General features: G+C 37.9%; 1 protein-coding gene across 1 annotated transcript in view; it reads right to left on the reverse strand.

Annotated features, from left to right (window-relative positions):
- Positions 1-961: 961 nt before the first annotated feature.
- Positions 962-17,495, reverse strand: part of RNF217 (ring finger protein 217) — a 128,362-nt gene continuing 111,828 nt past the window's right edge. The window contains exons 4-6 of the mRNA XM_007447976.1: positions 7,928-8,129; positions 3,210-3,281; positions 962-1,816 (exon numbers count right to left, since the gene is read on the reverse strand). Coding sequence (XP_007448038.1) covers positions 1,743-1,816; positions 3,210-3,281; positions 7,928-8,129 — 348 coding nt within the window. The 3' untranslated portion in view covers positions 962-1,742. The remainder of the gene's footprint in view (positions 1,817-3,209; positions 3,282-7,927; positions 8,130-17,495) is intronic.

The raw sequence follows: 17,495 nt of genomic DNA on the forward strand, positions 1-17,495 counted from the left end.
ATCCATGAAAGCAAACTTCACTATTACAGACTTTCCAGATCAAATAAGAATGATAAATGTTCTTATACTCTGGAGCCCAACAAGACAAACTATCCATGTTAATGCATGTTTTATCACATAATCTATTTCAATTCAGAAAAGGTTGTTGAAGAACAAATGCTACATCTACGCCAATAGCTAATGTTAAGGATCTGGAGACAAGTGGAAACTTTAAGCTTCTTAGAGGTCTTTAATTCCCTTCTGCTGATGAACATTCGTGATGAAAACAAAAAAAAAAACACAGTTTAGTCACTTGTCCTTTTCTTATTTTAAAAGATTTCTCAGCTTGGTAAAACATCCTGAAAATATTTTTTTCATTTTTTTTTGTTTCCCTCTCCAAAAGCAGTTTATATTTTAGATAAACCCATGAACACAAAAAGTTTTGTTTTAAATCACCCCTCCATAAGAAGATACCAACACATTACTATGCATTTGAGCAATAAACATAAGAAAAATACTTCAAAAACAGTATTTGTTTTTATGAAAAACTTGAGGAGTAAAGGAGAGAGAGAGAGGGAAAGGAGAGGTGAGAGGGTAGGGTTTTAAACAATATCATATGCTTAACCTAAAGCATAATTATTGTAATCACAAGTTGGTTAAAAATTAGCAGAATAGGGATATGTTTAAAGGCCTCAGCAGTTCTCTCTACAGCACACTTATTTAAATTAATTATAGAGTGAAGCAAGTATGCCAACATATAAGAAATTTGAAAAAGAAGACAGAACATTCAGGTCTTGAGAATTTCCTAAAAGCAGCCTATTAGTTTTATCGGTTTATAAAGTTTGACAATCCTTGAGGTGACACTGCACAAATTTCTGTGTGTGTGTGTGTGTGTGTGTGTGTGTGTGTGTGTGTGAGAGAGAGAGAGAGAGAGAGAGAGAGAGAGAGAAAGAAATAGAAATGGTCAACATCAAAATAGCCTGTTGTGTACGTTGACTTTAATTCAGTACTTTACCAAATTATGCCCACAACGGAACAATCATTTTTAAATATGTCTATGAAAATGTGGAAAAATAGTGTAGGCATGGAACTTGACAAGTACAAGGTATTGGACCTAGTTTTAATACAGATATGTATATACACACACATTCACACTCCTACACATATACACTTCAGTAACTATGATTCTTCTCATTCGTTTAGTTTCATTAGTTCCCTTTTGGGCATTGAGATTTTTAACAATTATAGCATCTGAAGGATGAAGGAATTATACTGCTTGGGTCACGGATGAAAATTGGTGCATATGGTGAGCCTTCATCTTCTGAAAAGTGGCCTTGCTTGTTGGTACAGGTAGGACCTTCAGTTATTCACACCAAGTCTCAGAAGAGGGCATGGAGGGAGATTCAGGTACAAAGACAGTCCAAGCAATGCTCAGGAGATGCATGCTCAGACAGTTCTGAGGATAACTGGTTCTAATTAAAATACTTTCTTCCAAGAACCATTAAGAAGATCAGAGTTATGATATAGATGTTAATAGTCTATGAAAGTGACCATTTTGTAAAAGCAGCAATCTGTATAAGGAAAGGACAGGATACCATGTCGGGAATGCACCGGAGCTAGAGGCATTGTGGCCTGCACAGAACACAGGAGAAGAGATGGCAAAAGGGTCCTCTTGGCAGTTTTCAAGAAGTAACCCTCAGACAGGTGTATAATTCTGTGTAGCTCCTACCCCGACCAGCGTAGTCAGATGAAATCATCTGCATTTACCAGTGCATTCCTGTCCGTGATCGTTTTCTCTGTTTTTTACAAAGGCAATAGATAGGAAATACAAATAAACCTGGGAATTAAAAAAAAAAAAAAAAGATTAAAGCTAATTAAGAGGACAGGCTTTTAGTATCATAGATTTAAAAATTTTCTATTTTCAAATTTTTATTTTGCAAGCTATTTATAAATAATCATTATTTAGTAATACATGAAAATGAAAAGAGGGAAGATACCTATGCTATGAAATGTACTTAGTTCTTCAAGATTTCATTCTTTATTATTTTTCTTCAGCTCCTTCTCCCCCTTTTAATAACGTCTGTGACACCAGTTTGGATATGAATGTTTTTTATCAAAATATCAAAACTTAAGTCTTCTTTATTATCCCTAGTCATATCACTTGCACACTGATATTCATGCTTCGGTTTCAGGCCATATAGCATGTTACTTAAGAAAATGGGCAGTGGAGCAAATGTCAGCTTTGATTCCCAGTTCTACCACTTGTGAGGTCCTAGTAAAGCCTTAATTTCCTCAACCGTAAAATGCAGATAATAATAGTATCTACTTCATAAAGCCTCATTCATTTTAAGAACTTAAATGTTAGTTACGTTATAATTCTGTCCGTCCTGCACACGCAAATTACTTGCTAAACAGAACTTTACATATAAAAATCAATTTATCTAGGAAAAAAGAGAAATCCCATCTACTATGTGGAACAATCATCAAAGCAGCCTTTAGCTCTAGTGTTTAATTTTAAATCCTCTACAGCAATGGTTCTCAAAGTGTGATCCTTGGACCGTCCGCATCAGCATCACCTAACCTTTTAGAACTAGGCCCCTACACTGAATCAGAAACTGTGAGTAGGAACCAGGAACCTGTTTTTTAACCAGCCCTCAAAGTTCTTATAAAGCACTCCAGAGTCTGAGAACCATTGCTCGAAAATACATATTTTAATATACTTGTATGAATAAATCTATATTTATCACTGATACATTTTCTATTTGTTAGTGCTCAAGTATATGCTGGGTACGTGTTCCTATACACATCAAAAGCATCTTTTTGACCCAGGGAACCCTTTTACTAGAACTAACCGAAGACCCAAAGGTGTAACAGAGCCTCTTTTCTTCAATGTTCCAACGTGAACTCAAAATTGGAAAATCTGGGTTCTCGTCTACTGGAATCTTTTGCTAAAATACTAGTTACATTAACTTTTGCATTAAAAGGGGATTAATAATGCTTTATAAGAAACATGAATCGAAGTGTTCATGGACTGAGAAAGTGTCACACAAATACACCCTGTACGAAACACGCTCCTCTGAATCTATAAATCATGTGCTGATTGCTTATTTCGAGCAAGCATGGAACAGGTACCATCTACACTTAATACTGACTCACTATTACATTTACACTCATATTCTCTCTGTGGCACTCAGAGAATTCTCATCTCAGATACATTAAGTATTTCTTACCGATTACAACTGCTATGGCCCCTAGTGCTAATCCCAAGACCAGAATTAGAGGTGCAATGAATAATTTTCCAGCTGGAAAACAAAAGGCAAACCATTTAGAGAGTCTTAAACTAAAACTAAAAACAATTTCAGCAATGCTTTTTAATATCACAATGTATGTTATTTTTTAAGGAGTCATTAAAATTAAGGCAATATTTCTCTAAGGAAATGTATCAGGTGTAGAACAAATACACATATGTAAGTTCAGTAACTTCACTCAAGTCCTGGGCACACATGTCATACATCGCATAAATCATCCTTTACAAGCAAGAAAATTCCAAAGCTACTGGTTCACTTTATTCCACCAGGACCATTCATCTTTGTGTTTTTCCTTTAGATCTCTTCCATTTTAAATTTTTTAAATTCTGAAAGATTAAGAAAGGAGTGACATTCTGAGCTGGAAGGAGAAAATCTAATTAGCTCACAAAATGGAGAGCTAGTAGGTGCTACAGAGGGCTGTGCCCAAGTCCAGATCTGAAAATGTGATTTATTTATTTCCTGGGTCCAAAATAAACTAACTATATGAACACCTAATACACTGAATTACAAATGGGATGTTTCAATACCATTGTTAGAAAAAATTACCAATAAACATACAATATATTGAAGGTTTTTCAAATGAATCATTTTAACAAACTTAGAAAGGAAGCACTTATAAGGATGCCAAATGGCATCATCCGGCACTTTTTTTTCTAAATGAATAACTGAGCAGTGATTACAATAAACTCTAGTTATAGCACAGAGTTCACAACTGGAATCCTACTAGCGTTAAAAGGCACTAGCACAAAAATAGAGGCTAGTAGTTAATATCTTGTCATTACATAGTAATCTTGATCTTAAGACATGTGACAGCAATAGCTGTACAACCCAAACACAACAAGAGAAGAGGAAGGAATGGAGGGACTTTGCAGTAGACTCCCTTAGCTGTTGAAAATAAAGCAGCAACACCATTCTATAAATAAGGACAGTAATTTGGAATAACCAATTACATTAAAAAACAGAAACATAATGCAGCCATTTGTTGGAAATCTGTCAGAAAAATATTAACTTCTTTATTCTTAAGAAAGGGGCTTTGGAATCACAGAAAAAACATAGACTAAAAAATACAGTTTTTAATATCTAATTTTGAAAAAACTGCCATTCAATTGACACAATGTCTAACCATGGGGTTTACTTACATTTTTCACCAATGACAGAATCAATCAAGTAATACTAAATCGCACTGAACAATTACATTTTGTACATTCTTAAAGCTACACTTGAGTTTATACTATATTGATTTGCATATTGTAAAAGAATCTGGTTTTTTTCCTACACATGTAGCTCAGTGTGCTCATTCATGTTTCCTTTTTAAGTAATTATCAATATATTTTCATAATAGTGATGAAACGTGACTGCAAAGTAACAGCACTATTTTTTTTTTTTCAAATATCACAGAACTCAAATAACCAGATATGTGCTCTCTCTCTTTGGGAAGTAATAAACTTATTACAATCATGCAATCAATGCTCAGTACACGTTAAGTCTACCTTTGAAACTGTCTTGAGGACAGTTAAGCACAGATTCTCTAATTCCCAGATCAATAATAATTCTTTTAAAATACCATTCTCAATAGCTGAAATAGTATTCTATTATATCCATATATTCTAGCTTATTTAAATATTTTAGCACTTATTTTTTGTTCCCTTTTCTGCTATTTTAAATTATACTTGCAAATAAACCATTGTCAACCTAGATGTTTTATCATGTTTTAAAATATCCTTCACATTACTATCAAATTTCTTTGTAAAAGAATGGCACAAAATTTCCAGTTCATTCAATAGAGTACGGATGTCCAGCATAGAGTATTAACTTGACAAAATATTTGCTAATCAATATCCAGAAAAAAATTTCATTTTTTACATTTCTCTGACTACTAATAACACTGAATCGTTTAAAACATGTTTATTGGCTATCTGTATTTCTTCAATTCTGGTTCCAGACTTCTTTTCTTTTTGAAAAATGTGATATTTATTTTTGGAGGGGGGGCTCCATTGCTTTTGTTCATATAAATTATTTTCCAACTAGAAATCAGTTAAGGACCTGTATGTTCTTTATTATTATATGTTTTAATGTAATATTTTCAATATTTGTATGGAATTATATGAGGACAAAGCATTCTTTCTGTCACTTTTATTCCCAACACCATTCACTGAATAACCTACCTACTCCCTACCAGGGAGATACCTGCATGTCAGAGGCTGCTAATTACCCTCAAATCGCTGTTCTCCCTTATTCTCTACAGACAGAACCTCTGATCTGTGGCTGGGCAGATGGTCACACGACCATCCTTGTTTTCCAACCTCCAGCTGTGAGAGGAGGGCAGGCCCTTTCTCTGTCTCTGTCCAAGGACATCTGCAGGCTGTGGTCCCAAACTGAGGAGCAAACTGGGTTCCAACATGCAAGGATGGAGGGCAGGAGGGCTTTGCTGTCATCCATCTACTCTCTTCCATGGCAGGGAGAAGGTAAGCTTGGGACTTACAGAGTAACTCCTTTTCCTGCCTTTTGTAGGGATGAGATGTTTGAAATTAAATTGCTCTTTTTATTTAAAAACATCGCTTATAAAATCATTCTGTCTGATTTTGTAAAATGTAATGCGTAACATGAATTATTGTATTTTTTCCTTGTTTGTCCACAGGAAAAAAGTCCACATTTCCCTGCTATACTTGGCGTGATGGTCCAACAGCAGTTTGAAACGGCTGTGCTGGAGGTGCAAAAATATGTGTAGGAGGGAGAGCTTATCATAGGGCCAGCTGCTCCCTCCTTTGTCAGGTTCATCCTGACACACACGAGTACACACACATACACAGAAAAGAAAATGGGCCAAAAAGAAAACCATTTATAGAAAGCTGACCATAAAATTAAAAATAAAAACAGAGAAGACTGTACAAAGAAACTATTTCCCTGCTGACAATGTTTATGGGCTGTCCATTCTACAGGCTGTTAAATATCTTGACTCTATTTTATGACCTGGAAAGAGAATTCTAGTGGCATCTAGGCAAATGGTGAAAGGACTCAAAGAGAATGCACCCAAAATATTATTGAACAAATAGGGCAGGAAATGACTTCCCTTATTTAAGAATGACTAAACAGAAAAATGAAAAGGAAAAAAAAAAAAAAAGCATGGTCAAATCAAAGATTATTTAAAACAAAAATGAAAGGAAACACTTTGCTACAAAATGGCATTGAAGTAGGAAAGAAAAGGACTAACAGTGCAGGAAATATAAGGATTTTGGTTTTTAGGTTGCTTCTGTATGTACAGACTTACAAATAGGTTACAGCTCAAAACTTAATTTTGCAGTTAGTTTTCTCATGGTAATATTGTTATAAATCATGGTTAGATTCCCTAGCTATCCCTCCAAAGTCTGTTTAACTAGTAAGTATATATTGGTTATATAATTATAATATATACCGTTATAAGCAACTAAACAGAAAAGCACTGAAAATCATTAAAACCAATCTTGACTATATTGAATGCTGTTGGTTGTGGGAAATTATGTTTAATTAAAGCTCAGTAAGGGTGTTTTTAGAGATATCATATAAGATTTTAGAAAATGATGGTACTGGTTTCCCCATGATAAAATGAAATTTAAAATATATGTTCTATTGTTTACCTGACAGAAGTATATTATTACCATCAGCTTTGTTCTGATTAGCCTGACATGATTCTAGCGAGGACAGCGGTTTACAACAGTAATGAAGTAATGGAGGGCTAAAGAGTGATATAAAGATAGTCTCACGAAGTAACCAGGCACAAGTAAGTAGAAAGCAAGAAACGTAGACAATGTTAAAAGTATTGTGTATACATGAGAAAGACTGCCAGAGAAAGAAATAATGGAGTTCTGCATGATGAAAAAGAAAGAAATCTCACAGTAGGTATATTCCAGAGGAGTAGGGAGCCATCGGAAGAACTATTAGGCCAGAAGAACACTGCACCACTCAAAGGTGGTGACATTAGGCCAGAGCAGGAATCCGTGTATATCTTTGCATATTTGTATATGAGACTGTGTGTTGTTGAGGACGAAGAAAGGGGTAAAAAAGTCAATCCATAAAAGATATTTTATGTATGGATATTTAAACTTCGTTTGTATGCAATGAGGGCATTTGGTGCTCATTTAATTGTTAGCTATTAATATTAACTACTAATACAACAGAAAATACATACAAATATATACAATGGCTTATCAACTATATAGGTACAATGGAACTCCATTACAAGACTCTGAAACATAGGGATTTTTAAAATTGCACTGTCTTCCAGGATGAATAGAGGATATGCCTAAGACCCACTGCTAGGTACTGTCACTACAAAAGAAATGTGACATTGTCCCCTTTCATCAAGTGGCTTGCAATAGGCTTTCAGAATACTAATGACTTCATATTTCTGCAGTGTAATAAATTATTTGTTTTTCGAACAAAATCTGCTTGCTCATGTAAGCAGTGCCCTGCTAACAAACAAGTTTTTTATTTTAAACTCAAAGGGAGAGAAAACATCTTCCTCCTATTTTGAGCTAAAGGCTCTACTAGAATACCTGGCAGGTGCTGAGATTTGTCATGGCTATTCTATTACATTCCTAAGTTCTATCATCATCACTGCTTCCTTCCTGGGGAAGATTGTATAAGTCATGTTAGACACTCACCACAGACTGACCCTCGCACTAGTCTCCTTAGATGAGGTCTCTCTGGGAGGTAGCGGTATTTGCATCCAAATATACTGAGGTTTGATGTGTGGTCTCCAAAGAAACGGAGCTGGCGGTATCTCTCCCCACATCGATAACAAAAATTAGTGTTACATTGTGAACAGGTCATATGGTCACACCCTTCCGTTCTCTGGATATGAATCTGTACCAGTGAAAGAGGGAAAGAAAAAAAAGGTTACTAAATTTTTTATAAAGTAGAATCTGGCAAATGTATGGAATAACAGTTACTAGTTTCACCAAAATAAAAGCCTTACAAAGCATTCCTGAGGCTGTAAGTTTGCTTATTATCACACTCTCCCAGGCCACCTTTGTATCAAACACTTTAAACATGTGTAAAGCTCAATAACATTTCAGGTGCTCAAGCTGTTGGCTTATTTTGAATAATACAGACATAAACAAACACATCCCAAAGAAAACTCACTTATCTTTCCAGACATGCATCGAACTCAATGATTAGGAGGCAATTTAAAATGCTGTGAAGGTGAGAAATGCAAATCAAAACTACAAGGAGCTTATCACCTCACACCGGTTAGAATGGGCATCATCAGAAAATCTACAAACAACAAATTCTGGAGAGGGTGTGGAGAAAAGGGAACCCTCCTGCACTGTTGGTGGGAATGTAAATTGATACAACCACTATGGAGAACAGTATGGAGGTTCCTTAAAAAACTAAAATTAGAATTACCATATGACCCAGCAATCCCACTACTGGGCATATACCCAGAGAAGACCATAATTCAAAAAGACACATGCACCCCAATGTTCATTGCAGCACTATTTACAATAGCCAGGTCACGGAAGCAACCTAAATGCACATTGACAGATGAATGGATAAAGAAGTTGTGGTACATATACAAAATGGAATATTACTCAGCCATAAAAAAGGAACGAAATTGGGTCATTTGTAGAGACGTGGATGGACTTAAAGACTGTCACACAGAGTGAAGTAAGTCAGAAAGAGAAAAACAAATATCATATATTAATGCATATATGTGGAATCTAGAAAAATGGTACAGGTGAACCAGTTTGCAAGGCAGAAATAGAGACACAGATGTAGAGAACAAACGTATGGACACCAAGGGGGGAAAGCCGGCGGGGGGGCGGGGGGGGGGGGGGGGGTTGTTGGTGGTGGTCGCATGAATTGGGAGATTGGGATGGACATATATACACTAATATGTATAAGATAGATAACTAATAAGAACCTGCTGTATAAAAAAATAAATAAAATTCAAATAAAAAAAAGTGCTGTGAAGGTATGTTTTGTTGATGCTATGATCAGCAAGAATGAGGTGGCTTGGGGAATAAGAAGAGATGAAGAGGATTCCTTAAAAGAAAGGATTATGTAAAATTTTTGTAAATAAATGTCAAGGAAAAGAAATCCTGTTGTGGAAGGAAATGATAGCAGGTGTAAGTGTATTTGCAGTACCATTTTAGTTTCCAGCTCTAATTTCATTTGCAAATGCTTGTACAGGACTGTGTATACAATGCTACCTGTGCAACTAAGCACCTCCCTCTGTTGTTGCTGTCAAGTTACAGGTAAGTACAGAGGTTACTTCTTATCTCCCAAGCTACAATTTAGATGATATTACTTACATGAGAATAAAAATGTGATAATATACATACAGTGACTAAAACATTTGGGGGCACATATTGAGTCAGATCAGTATAATATTGGTTCCATCTATCCCTTCCCCTTCACCCACCTAAAAATGTGAGAAACTAAATACCAGGGCAATGCAACTGACACTCCCTGATTGCCAGGGGATCTCCTTTCTCACTTTGTCAATTGGGTGATTCTTAGGCTGATGCTAGACTACAGTACCTTCCTGGATAGGTGAGGGCTAGCTTGTGGTTAAGGGCATATAAGCATCTGTGGTCAAGGGTAACTACCAATCAATATTTGGTCAGTAGAAGCAAAATTTGCTTTTTCTGCTATTGGCCACCTCATCTTTTTCAATTACGTTGAATTCTTTTTCTTTTACCTGACAGTCCAGTGAGAGTCGACCCAGGTTTTGTTGGGCCTGAAGGTTATCTAATTGGGGGGCCCTCTTAAAGGAGAAGCATGTAAATTACAAATGAAAATTAGATACAAGGCCTAAGGAGAACTGAGCAGGTGAGGGTCTCTGCAGCTTGAGCTCTTTAGCTTCCTGGTAATTTCTCCCTTAGTCTCCCCATTGCACCTGTTTCTATGAATGATTCTGAAGAACAATTCCTATGACCACATCCATTTAGCACAGCAGATGGCATTAAGGAATGAGGTAGGCTAAGGCCCTACTGAACCTTTGAACTATTTCTCATCCTTTAAACTACCTGAGCACTAGGAGAAAACGTGTTCAGAGACAGCAGCTGAGCACCCAAAATAAAGGTTACCTAATCATATGCTCAACTTTTTGACTGTATACTGTAATTGCTCTTAATATGGAGGTAATTAAAGCTTAACAGATTTCCTGGCCACATAGCATAGTGTTGTATGTGACCTGTAAAGGGAAAAGGACTAATATTTGTTTAGAGCCTACTAAATGCCAAGCACTGTACCTAGCTTAGCGCCTTTAAGCCTCATGACCACACCATGAGACTGGCATGCTTATTCATAACCAGAGCTCAGAAAAGTAATCTGCTTGAATGAATGGAGAAAGTATTTTGATTCTTATCTCTTTCTTTATTATGCTAAGCAGCCTCTTATTATAAACTTAAAGGTAAAACCAGAGGGTCAATTGTATTCTTTGCTAACTGACAGAGTAGTCATGTCTGCCCTCCTGTACAAGGCATGTTCGAGTCTTTCTGCTTGTTTTAGTCGCTCTCTGGGCCAGTTCACATTCTTCCTTTAAAATAATGTCAAAAATTTTTCTGACAAGAAACTTGCTTTAATAAGTTAAACTTGTCACTGACAGTTCATTTGCCTCAAAATTTCACATATCATTTTTACTATCATTTTATATCTGCTTGTAATATTGTTTCATTGTGTTCTAAAATCTTTATGTGGTATACTTATTATTTCATTTAAATAGTGAAGACTGCAATTTTTAGCCTCTTTTAACAGTCTTTCCTCATTTCTAAAATAATATTTGAAACACAGCAGGCAACTAAAATACTGTTAGTCCAAAAATATTTCTGCACAGGAAGTGATAAAATTCTAAGTTCTGACAATACTCTACAAGAACCTTGTACGTTGCAGGATTATATAGTTCTATAGATTAATTTGAATATTTTACTCATAATGGCGATGATTTAATCATGAAAATGGTTTCATAATTTCCAACTATCAAGTACACAGTGCTTCCTTTAATACTATTGCAAATATATATTGATTATATACGAATATTTTATAACTTCATGCTAAAAGAGAAATGAACTGACATAATGCAAGTTAACTTGTAACAGAAGACATTACTTTTCACATTTGCTAAGAAGCAAGTTGTAATTTTGAACCCCTAACACCCAGAGGCTAATAAATTTCATAAGATAAACGACCTTCCTGAATATACCTTTAAAGGTCACACTTTGACAATGCCATTTTTGTTTTTAAAACATAGAGCCTTAAAAAGTAGGTTTAAATTACATTTATGTGAAGTCCATCTTATTTCTCAGTGAAGCTTTAAAAGTTTTTTTTATTATAGCTTCAAAACATTCATCAGTTTAGCTCTGCTAAAAAACATACCAATCACCCAAGTGGCTGTAATTCAGCATCAAAATTCTGTTCTTGGGCTTCCCTGGTGGTGCAGTGGTTGAGAGTCCGCCTGCCTATGCAGGGGACGCTGGTTCATGCCCCAGTCCGGGAAGATCCCACATGCCGCAGAGCAGCTGCGCCCGTGAGCCATGGCCTTTGAGCCTGCGCGCCCGGAGCCTGTGCTCCGCAACGGGAGAGGCCACAACAGTGAGAGGCCCGCATGCCGCAACAACAACAACAAATTCTGTTCTCACTTAAGGGATGGAGACAGAGTAAGACAGATGAGATATTTCTAACCCATTAGATAAAACTGACTACACATAAGCCACAAACATCATTTGATTTGTTATCACTAACAGGGTTTCTTCTCTCCATCTATACCAAATAAGGATGGCTGACACGTAAGGAGTTGAATATTTAAGCACTAAATGTTGCTTATACAGCTCTACATTTACAAGCCATGAGATAAAATGTTCAGGATATGCCAGATATTTCTTTAATATGAGTTTGATATTAAGTCCACATAGTAGTAGACAGAAATGACACCACGGATCATTTTTGAGCCTATGACATTCTTTATATTACATATCAACACCTGTAATAAGAGAGTAATCAATATATGTACCTGCCCTCTTCAAGTTGTTAACATTTAGTTTAATAAAATGCCCACAAATTATCTTAAAAAATAGAACTAGACCATTTAGGGGGAAGAGTAAGACACGGAGATCACCTTCCTCCCCACAGATATACCAGAAATACATCTACACGTGGAACAACTCCTACAGAACACCTACTGAACGCTGGCAGAAGACCTCAGACCTCCCAAAAGGCAAGAAACACCCCACGTACCTGGGTAGGGCAAAAGAAAAAAGAATAAACAAAGGCAAAAGAATAGGGACGGGACCTGCACCAGTGGGAGGGAGCCGTGAAGGAGGAAAGGTTTCCACACACTAGGAAGCCCCTTCGCGGGCGAAGGCTGCGGGTGGCGGAGGGGGAAAGCTTCGGTGCCGCGGAGAAGAGCACGGCAACAGGGGCGCGGGGGGCAAAGCGGAGAGATTCCCGCACAGAGGATCGGCGCCGACCGGCGCTCACCAGCCCGAGAGGCTTGTCTGCTCACCGGCCCGGGGCGGGCGGGGCTGGGAGCTGAGGCTCGGGCTTCGGTTGGAGTGCACGGAGAGGACTGGGGTTGGCAGCGTGAACACAGCCTGCAGGGGGTTAGTGCGCCACGGCTAGCCGGGAGGGAGTCCGGGGAAAAGTCTGGACCTGCCGAAGAGGCAAGAGACTTTTTCTTGCCTCTGTGTTTCCTGGTGCGCGAGGAGAGGGGTTTTAAGAGCGCTGCTTAAAGGAGCTGCAGAGACGGGCGCGAGCCGCGGCTAAAAGCGCGGACCCCAGAGACGGGCCTGAGACGCTAAGCTGCTGCTGCCGCCACCAAGAAGCCTGTGTGCGAGCACAGGTCACTCTCCACACACCCCTTCCGGGGAGCCTGTGCAGCCCGCCACTGCCAGGGTCCCGGGATCCAGGGACAACTCCCCTGGGAGAACGCACGGTGCGCCTCAGGCTGGTGCAACGTTAATTGGCCTCTGCTGCCGCAGGCTCGCCCCGCACTCCGTACCACTCCCTCCCCCGCGGCCTGAGTGAGCCAGAGCCCCCGAATCAGCGGCTCCTTTAACCCCGTCCTGTCTGAGCAAAGAACAGACGCCCTGCGGCGACCTACACGCAGAGGCGGGACCAAATCCAAAGCTGAGCCCCTGGGAGCTGTGAGAAAAAAGAAGAGAAAGGGAAATCTCTCCCAGCAGCCTCAGAAGCCGCGGATTAAAGCTCCACAATCAACTTGATGTACCCTGTATCTGTGGAATACATGAATAGACAACGAATCATCCCAAATTGAGCAGGTGGACGTTGAGAGCAAGACTTATGATTTTTTCCCCCTTTCCTCTTTTTGTGAGTGTGTATGTGTATGCTTCTGTGTTAGATTTTGTCTGTATAGCTTTGCTTCCACCATTTGTCCTAGGGTTCTATCCGTCCGTTTTTTTGTTTTTTTTTCTTTTTCAAAAAACTTTTTTTCTTAATAATTATTTTTTATTTTAATAATATTATTTTATTTTATTTTATCTTCTTTCTTTCCTTCCTTCCCTCCTTCCTTCCTCCCTCCCTCCCTCCTTTCTCTCTTTCTTTCTCCCTTTCTTTCTTTCTTTCTTTCTTTCTTTCTTTCTTTCTTTCTTTCTTTCTTCTTTTTCTCCATTTTATTCTGACCGTGTGGATGAAAGGCTCTTGGTCCTGCAGCCAGGAGTCAGTGCTGTGCCTCTGAGGTGGGAGAGCCAACTTCAGGGCACTGGTGCACAAGATACCTCCCAGCTCCACATAATATCAAACGGCAAAAATCTCCCAGAGATCTCCATCTCAACACCAGCACCCAGCTTCACTCAACGACCAGCAAGCTACAGTGATGGACACCCTATGCCAAACAACTAGCAAGACAGGAACAAAACCCCACCCATTAGCAGAGAGGCTGCCTAAAATCATAATAAGGCCACAGACACCCCAAAACACAACACTAGACGTGGACCTGCCCACCAGAAAGACAAGATCCAGCCTCATCCACCAGAACATAGGCACTAGTCCCCTCCACCAGGAAGCCTACACAACCCACTGAACCAATTTTAGCCACTGGGGACAGACACCAAAAACAACGGGAACTACGAACCTGCAGCCTACAAAAAGGAGAGCCCAAACACAGTAAGATAAGCAAAATGAGAAGACAGAAAAACACACAGCAGATGAAGGAGCAAGATAAAAACCCACCAGACCTAACAAATGAAGAGGAAATAGGCAGTCTACCTGAAAAAGAATTCAGAATAATGATAGTAAAGATGATCCAAACTCTTGGAAATAGAATAGACAAAATGCAAGAAACATTTAACAAGGACCTAGAAGAACTAAAGATGTGAAACAGACAATGATGAACAACACAATAAATGAAATGAAAAATACACTAGATGCGATCAATAGCAGAATGACTGAGGCAGAAGAACGGATATGTGACCTAGAAGATAAAATAGTGGAAATAACTACTGCAGAGCAGAATAAAGAAAAAAGAATCAAAAGAACTGAGGACAGTCTCAGAGACCTCTGGGACAACATTAAACACACCAACATTCAAATATTAGGGGCTCCAGAAGAAGAAGAGAAAAAGAAAGGAACTGAGAAAATATTTGAAGAGATTATAGTTGAAAACTTCCCTGATATGGGAAAGGAAATAGTCAATCAAGTCCAGGAAGCACAGAGAGTCCCATAAAGGATAAATCCAAGGAGAAATATGCCAAGACACATTAATCAAACTTTCAAAAATTAAATACAAAGAAAGCATATTAAAAGCAGCAAGAGAAAAACAACAAATAACACAAAAAGGAATCCCCATAAGGTTAACAGCTGATCTTTCAGCAGAAACTCTGCAAGCCAGAAGGGAGTGGCAGGACATATTGAAAGTGATGAAGGAGAAAAACCTGCAACCAAGATTACTCTACCCAGCAAGGATCTCACATTCAGATTTGATGGAGAAATTAAAACCTTTACAGACAAGCAAAAGCTGAGAGAGTTCAGCACCACCAAACCAGCTTTACAACAAATGCTAAAGGAACTTCTCTAGAAAGAAACACAAGAGAAGGAAAAGACCTACAATAACAAACCGAAAACAATTAAGAAAATGGGAATAGGAACATACATATCGATAATTACCTTAAATGTAAACGGACTAAATGCTCCCACCAAAAGACACAGATCGGCTGAAAGGATACGAAAACAAGACCCATATATTTGCTGTCTACAAGAGACCCACTTCAGACCTAGAGACACATACAGACTGAAAGTAAGGGGATGGAAAAAGATATTCCATGCAAATGGAAACCAAAAGAAAGCTGGAGTAGCAATTCTCATATCAGACAAAATAGACTTTAAAATAAGGACTATCAGAAGAGACAAAGAAGGACACTACATAATGATTAAGGGATCGATCCAAGAAGAAGATATAACAATTGTAAATATTTATGCACCCAACATAGGAGCACCTCAATACATAAGGCAAAAACTAGCAGCCATAAAAGGGGAAATCGACAGTAACACATTCATAGTAGGGGACTTCAACACCCCACTTTCACCAATGGACAGATCATCCAAAATGAAAATAAATAAGGAAACACAAGCTTTAAATGATACATTAAACAGGATGGACTTAATTGATATTTATAGGACACTCCATCCAAAAACAACAGAATACACATTTTTCTCAAGTGCTCATGGAACATTCTCCAGGATAGATCATATCTTGGGTCACAAATCAAGCCTTGGTAAATTTAAGAAAATTGAAATTATATCAAGTATCTTTTCCGACCACAACGCCATGAGACTAGATATCAATTATAGGAAAAGAGCTGTAAAAAATACAAACACATGGAGGCTAAACAATACACTACTTAATAACGAAGTGATCACTGAAGAAATCAAAGAGGAAATTAAAAAATACCTAGAAACAAATGACAATGGAGATACAACGACCCAAAACCTATGGGATGCAGCAAAAGCAGTTCTAAGAGGGAAGTTTATAGCAATACAAGCCCACCTTAAGAAGCAGGAAACATCTCGAATAAACAACCTAACCTTGCACCTCAAGCAATTAGAGAAAGAAGAACAAAAAAACCCCAGAGTTAGCAGAAGGAAAGAAATCATAAAAATCAGATCAGAAATAAATGAAAAAGAAATGAAGGAAACAATAGCAAAGATCAATAAAACTAAAAGCTGGTTCTTTGAGAAGATAAACAAAATAGATAAACCATTAGCCAGACTCATCAAGAAAATAAGGGAGAAGACTCAAATCAATAGAATCAGAAATGAAAAAGGAGAAGTAACAACTGACACTGCAGAAATACAAAAAATCATGAGGGATTACTACAAGCAACTCTATGCCAATAAAATGGACAATCTGGAAGAAATGGACAAATTCTTAGAAATGCACAAACTGCCAAGACTGAATCAGGAAGAAATAGAAAATATGAACAGACCAATCACAAGCACTGAAATTGAAACTGTGATTAAAAATCTTCCAACAAACAAAAGCCCAGGACCAGATGGCTTCACAGGCGAATTCTATCAAACATTTAGAGAAGAGCTAACACCTATTCTTCTCAAACTCTTCCAAAATATAGCAGAGGGAGGAACACTCCCAAACTCATTCTACGAGGCCACCATCACCTTGATACCAAAACCAGACAAGGATGTCACAAAGAAAGAAAACTACAGGCCAATATCACTGATGAACATAGATGCAAAAATCCTCAACAAAATACTAGCAAACAGAATCCAACAGCACATTAAAAGGATCATACACCATGATCAAGTGGGGTTTATTCCAGGAATGCAAGGATTCTTCAATATACGCAAATCTATCAATGTGATTAACCATATTAACAAATTGAAGGAGAAAAACCATATGATCATCTCAATAGATGCAGAGAAAGCTTTTGACAAAATTCAACACCCATTTATGATAAAAACCCTCCAGAAAGCAGGCATAGAGGGAACTTTCCTCAACACAATAAAGGCCATATATGACAAACTCACAGCCAACGTTGTGTTCAATGGTGAAAAACTGGAAACATTTCCACTATGATCAGGAACAAGACAAGGGTGCCCACTCTCACTACTCTTATTCAACATAGTTTTGGAAGTCTTAGCCACAGCAATCAGAGAAGAAAAGGAAATAAAAGGAATCCAAATCGGAAAAGAAGAAGTAAAGCTGTCACTGTTTGCAGATCACATGATACTATACATAGAGAATCCTAAAGATGC

Source organism: Lipotes vexillifer, unplaced genomic scaffold, assembly GCF_000442215.2.
Source record: "Lipotes vexillifer unplaced genomic scaffold, Lipotes_vexillifer_v1.1 scaffold756, whole genome shotgun sequence".
Taxonomy (NCBI): domain Eukaryota; kingdom Metazoa; phylum Chordata; class Mammalia; order Artiodactyla; family Lipotidae; genus Lipotes; species Lipotes vexillifer.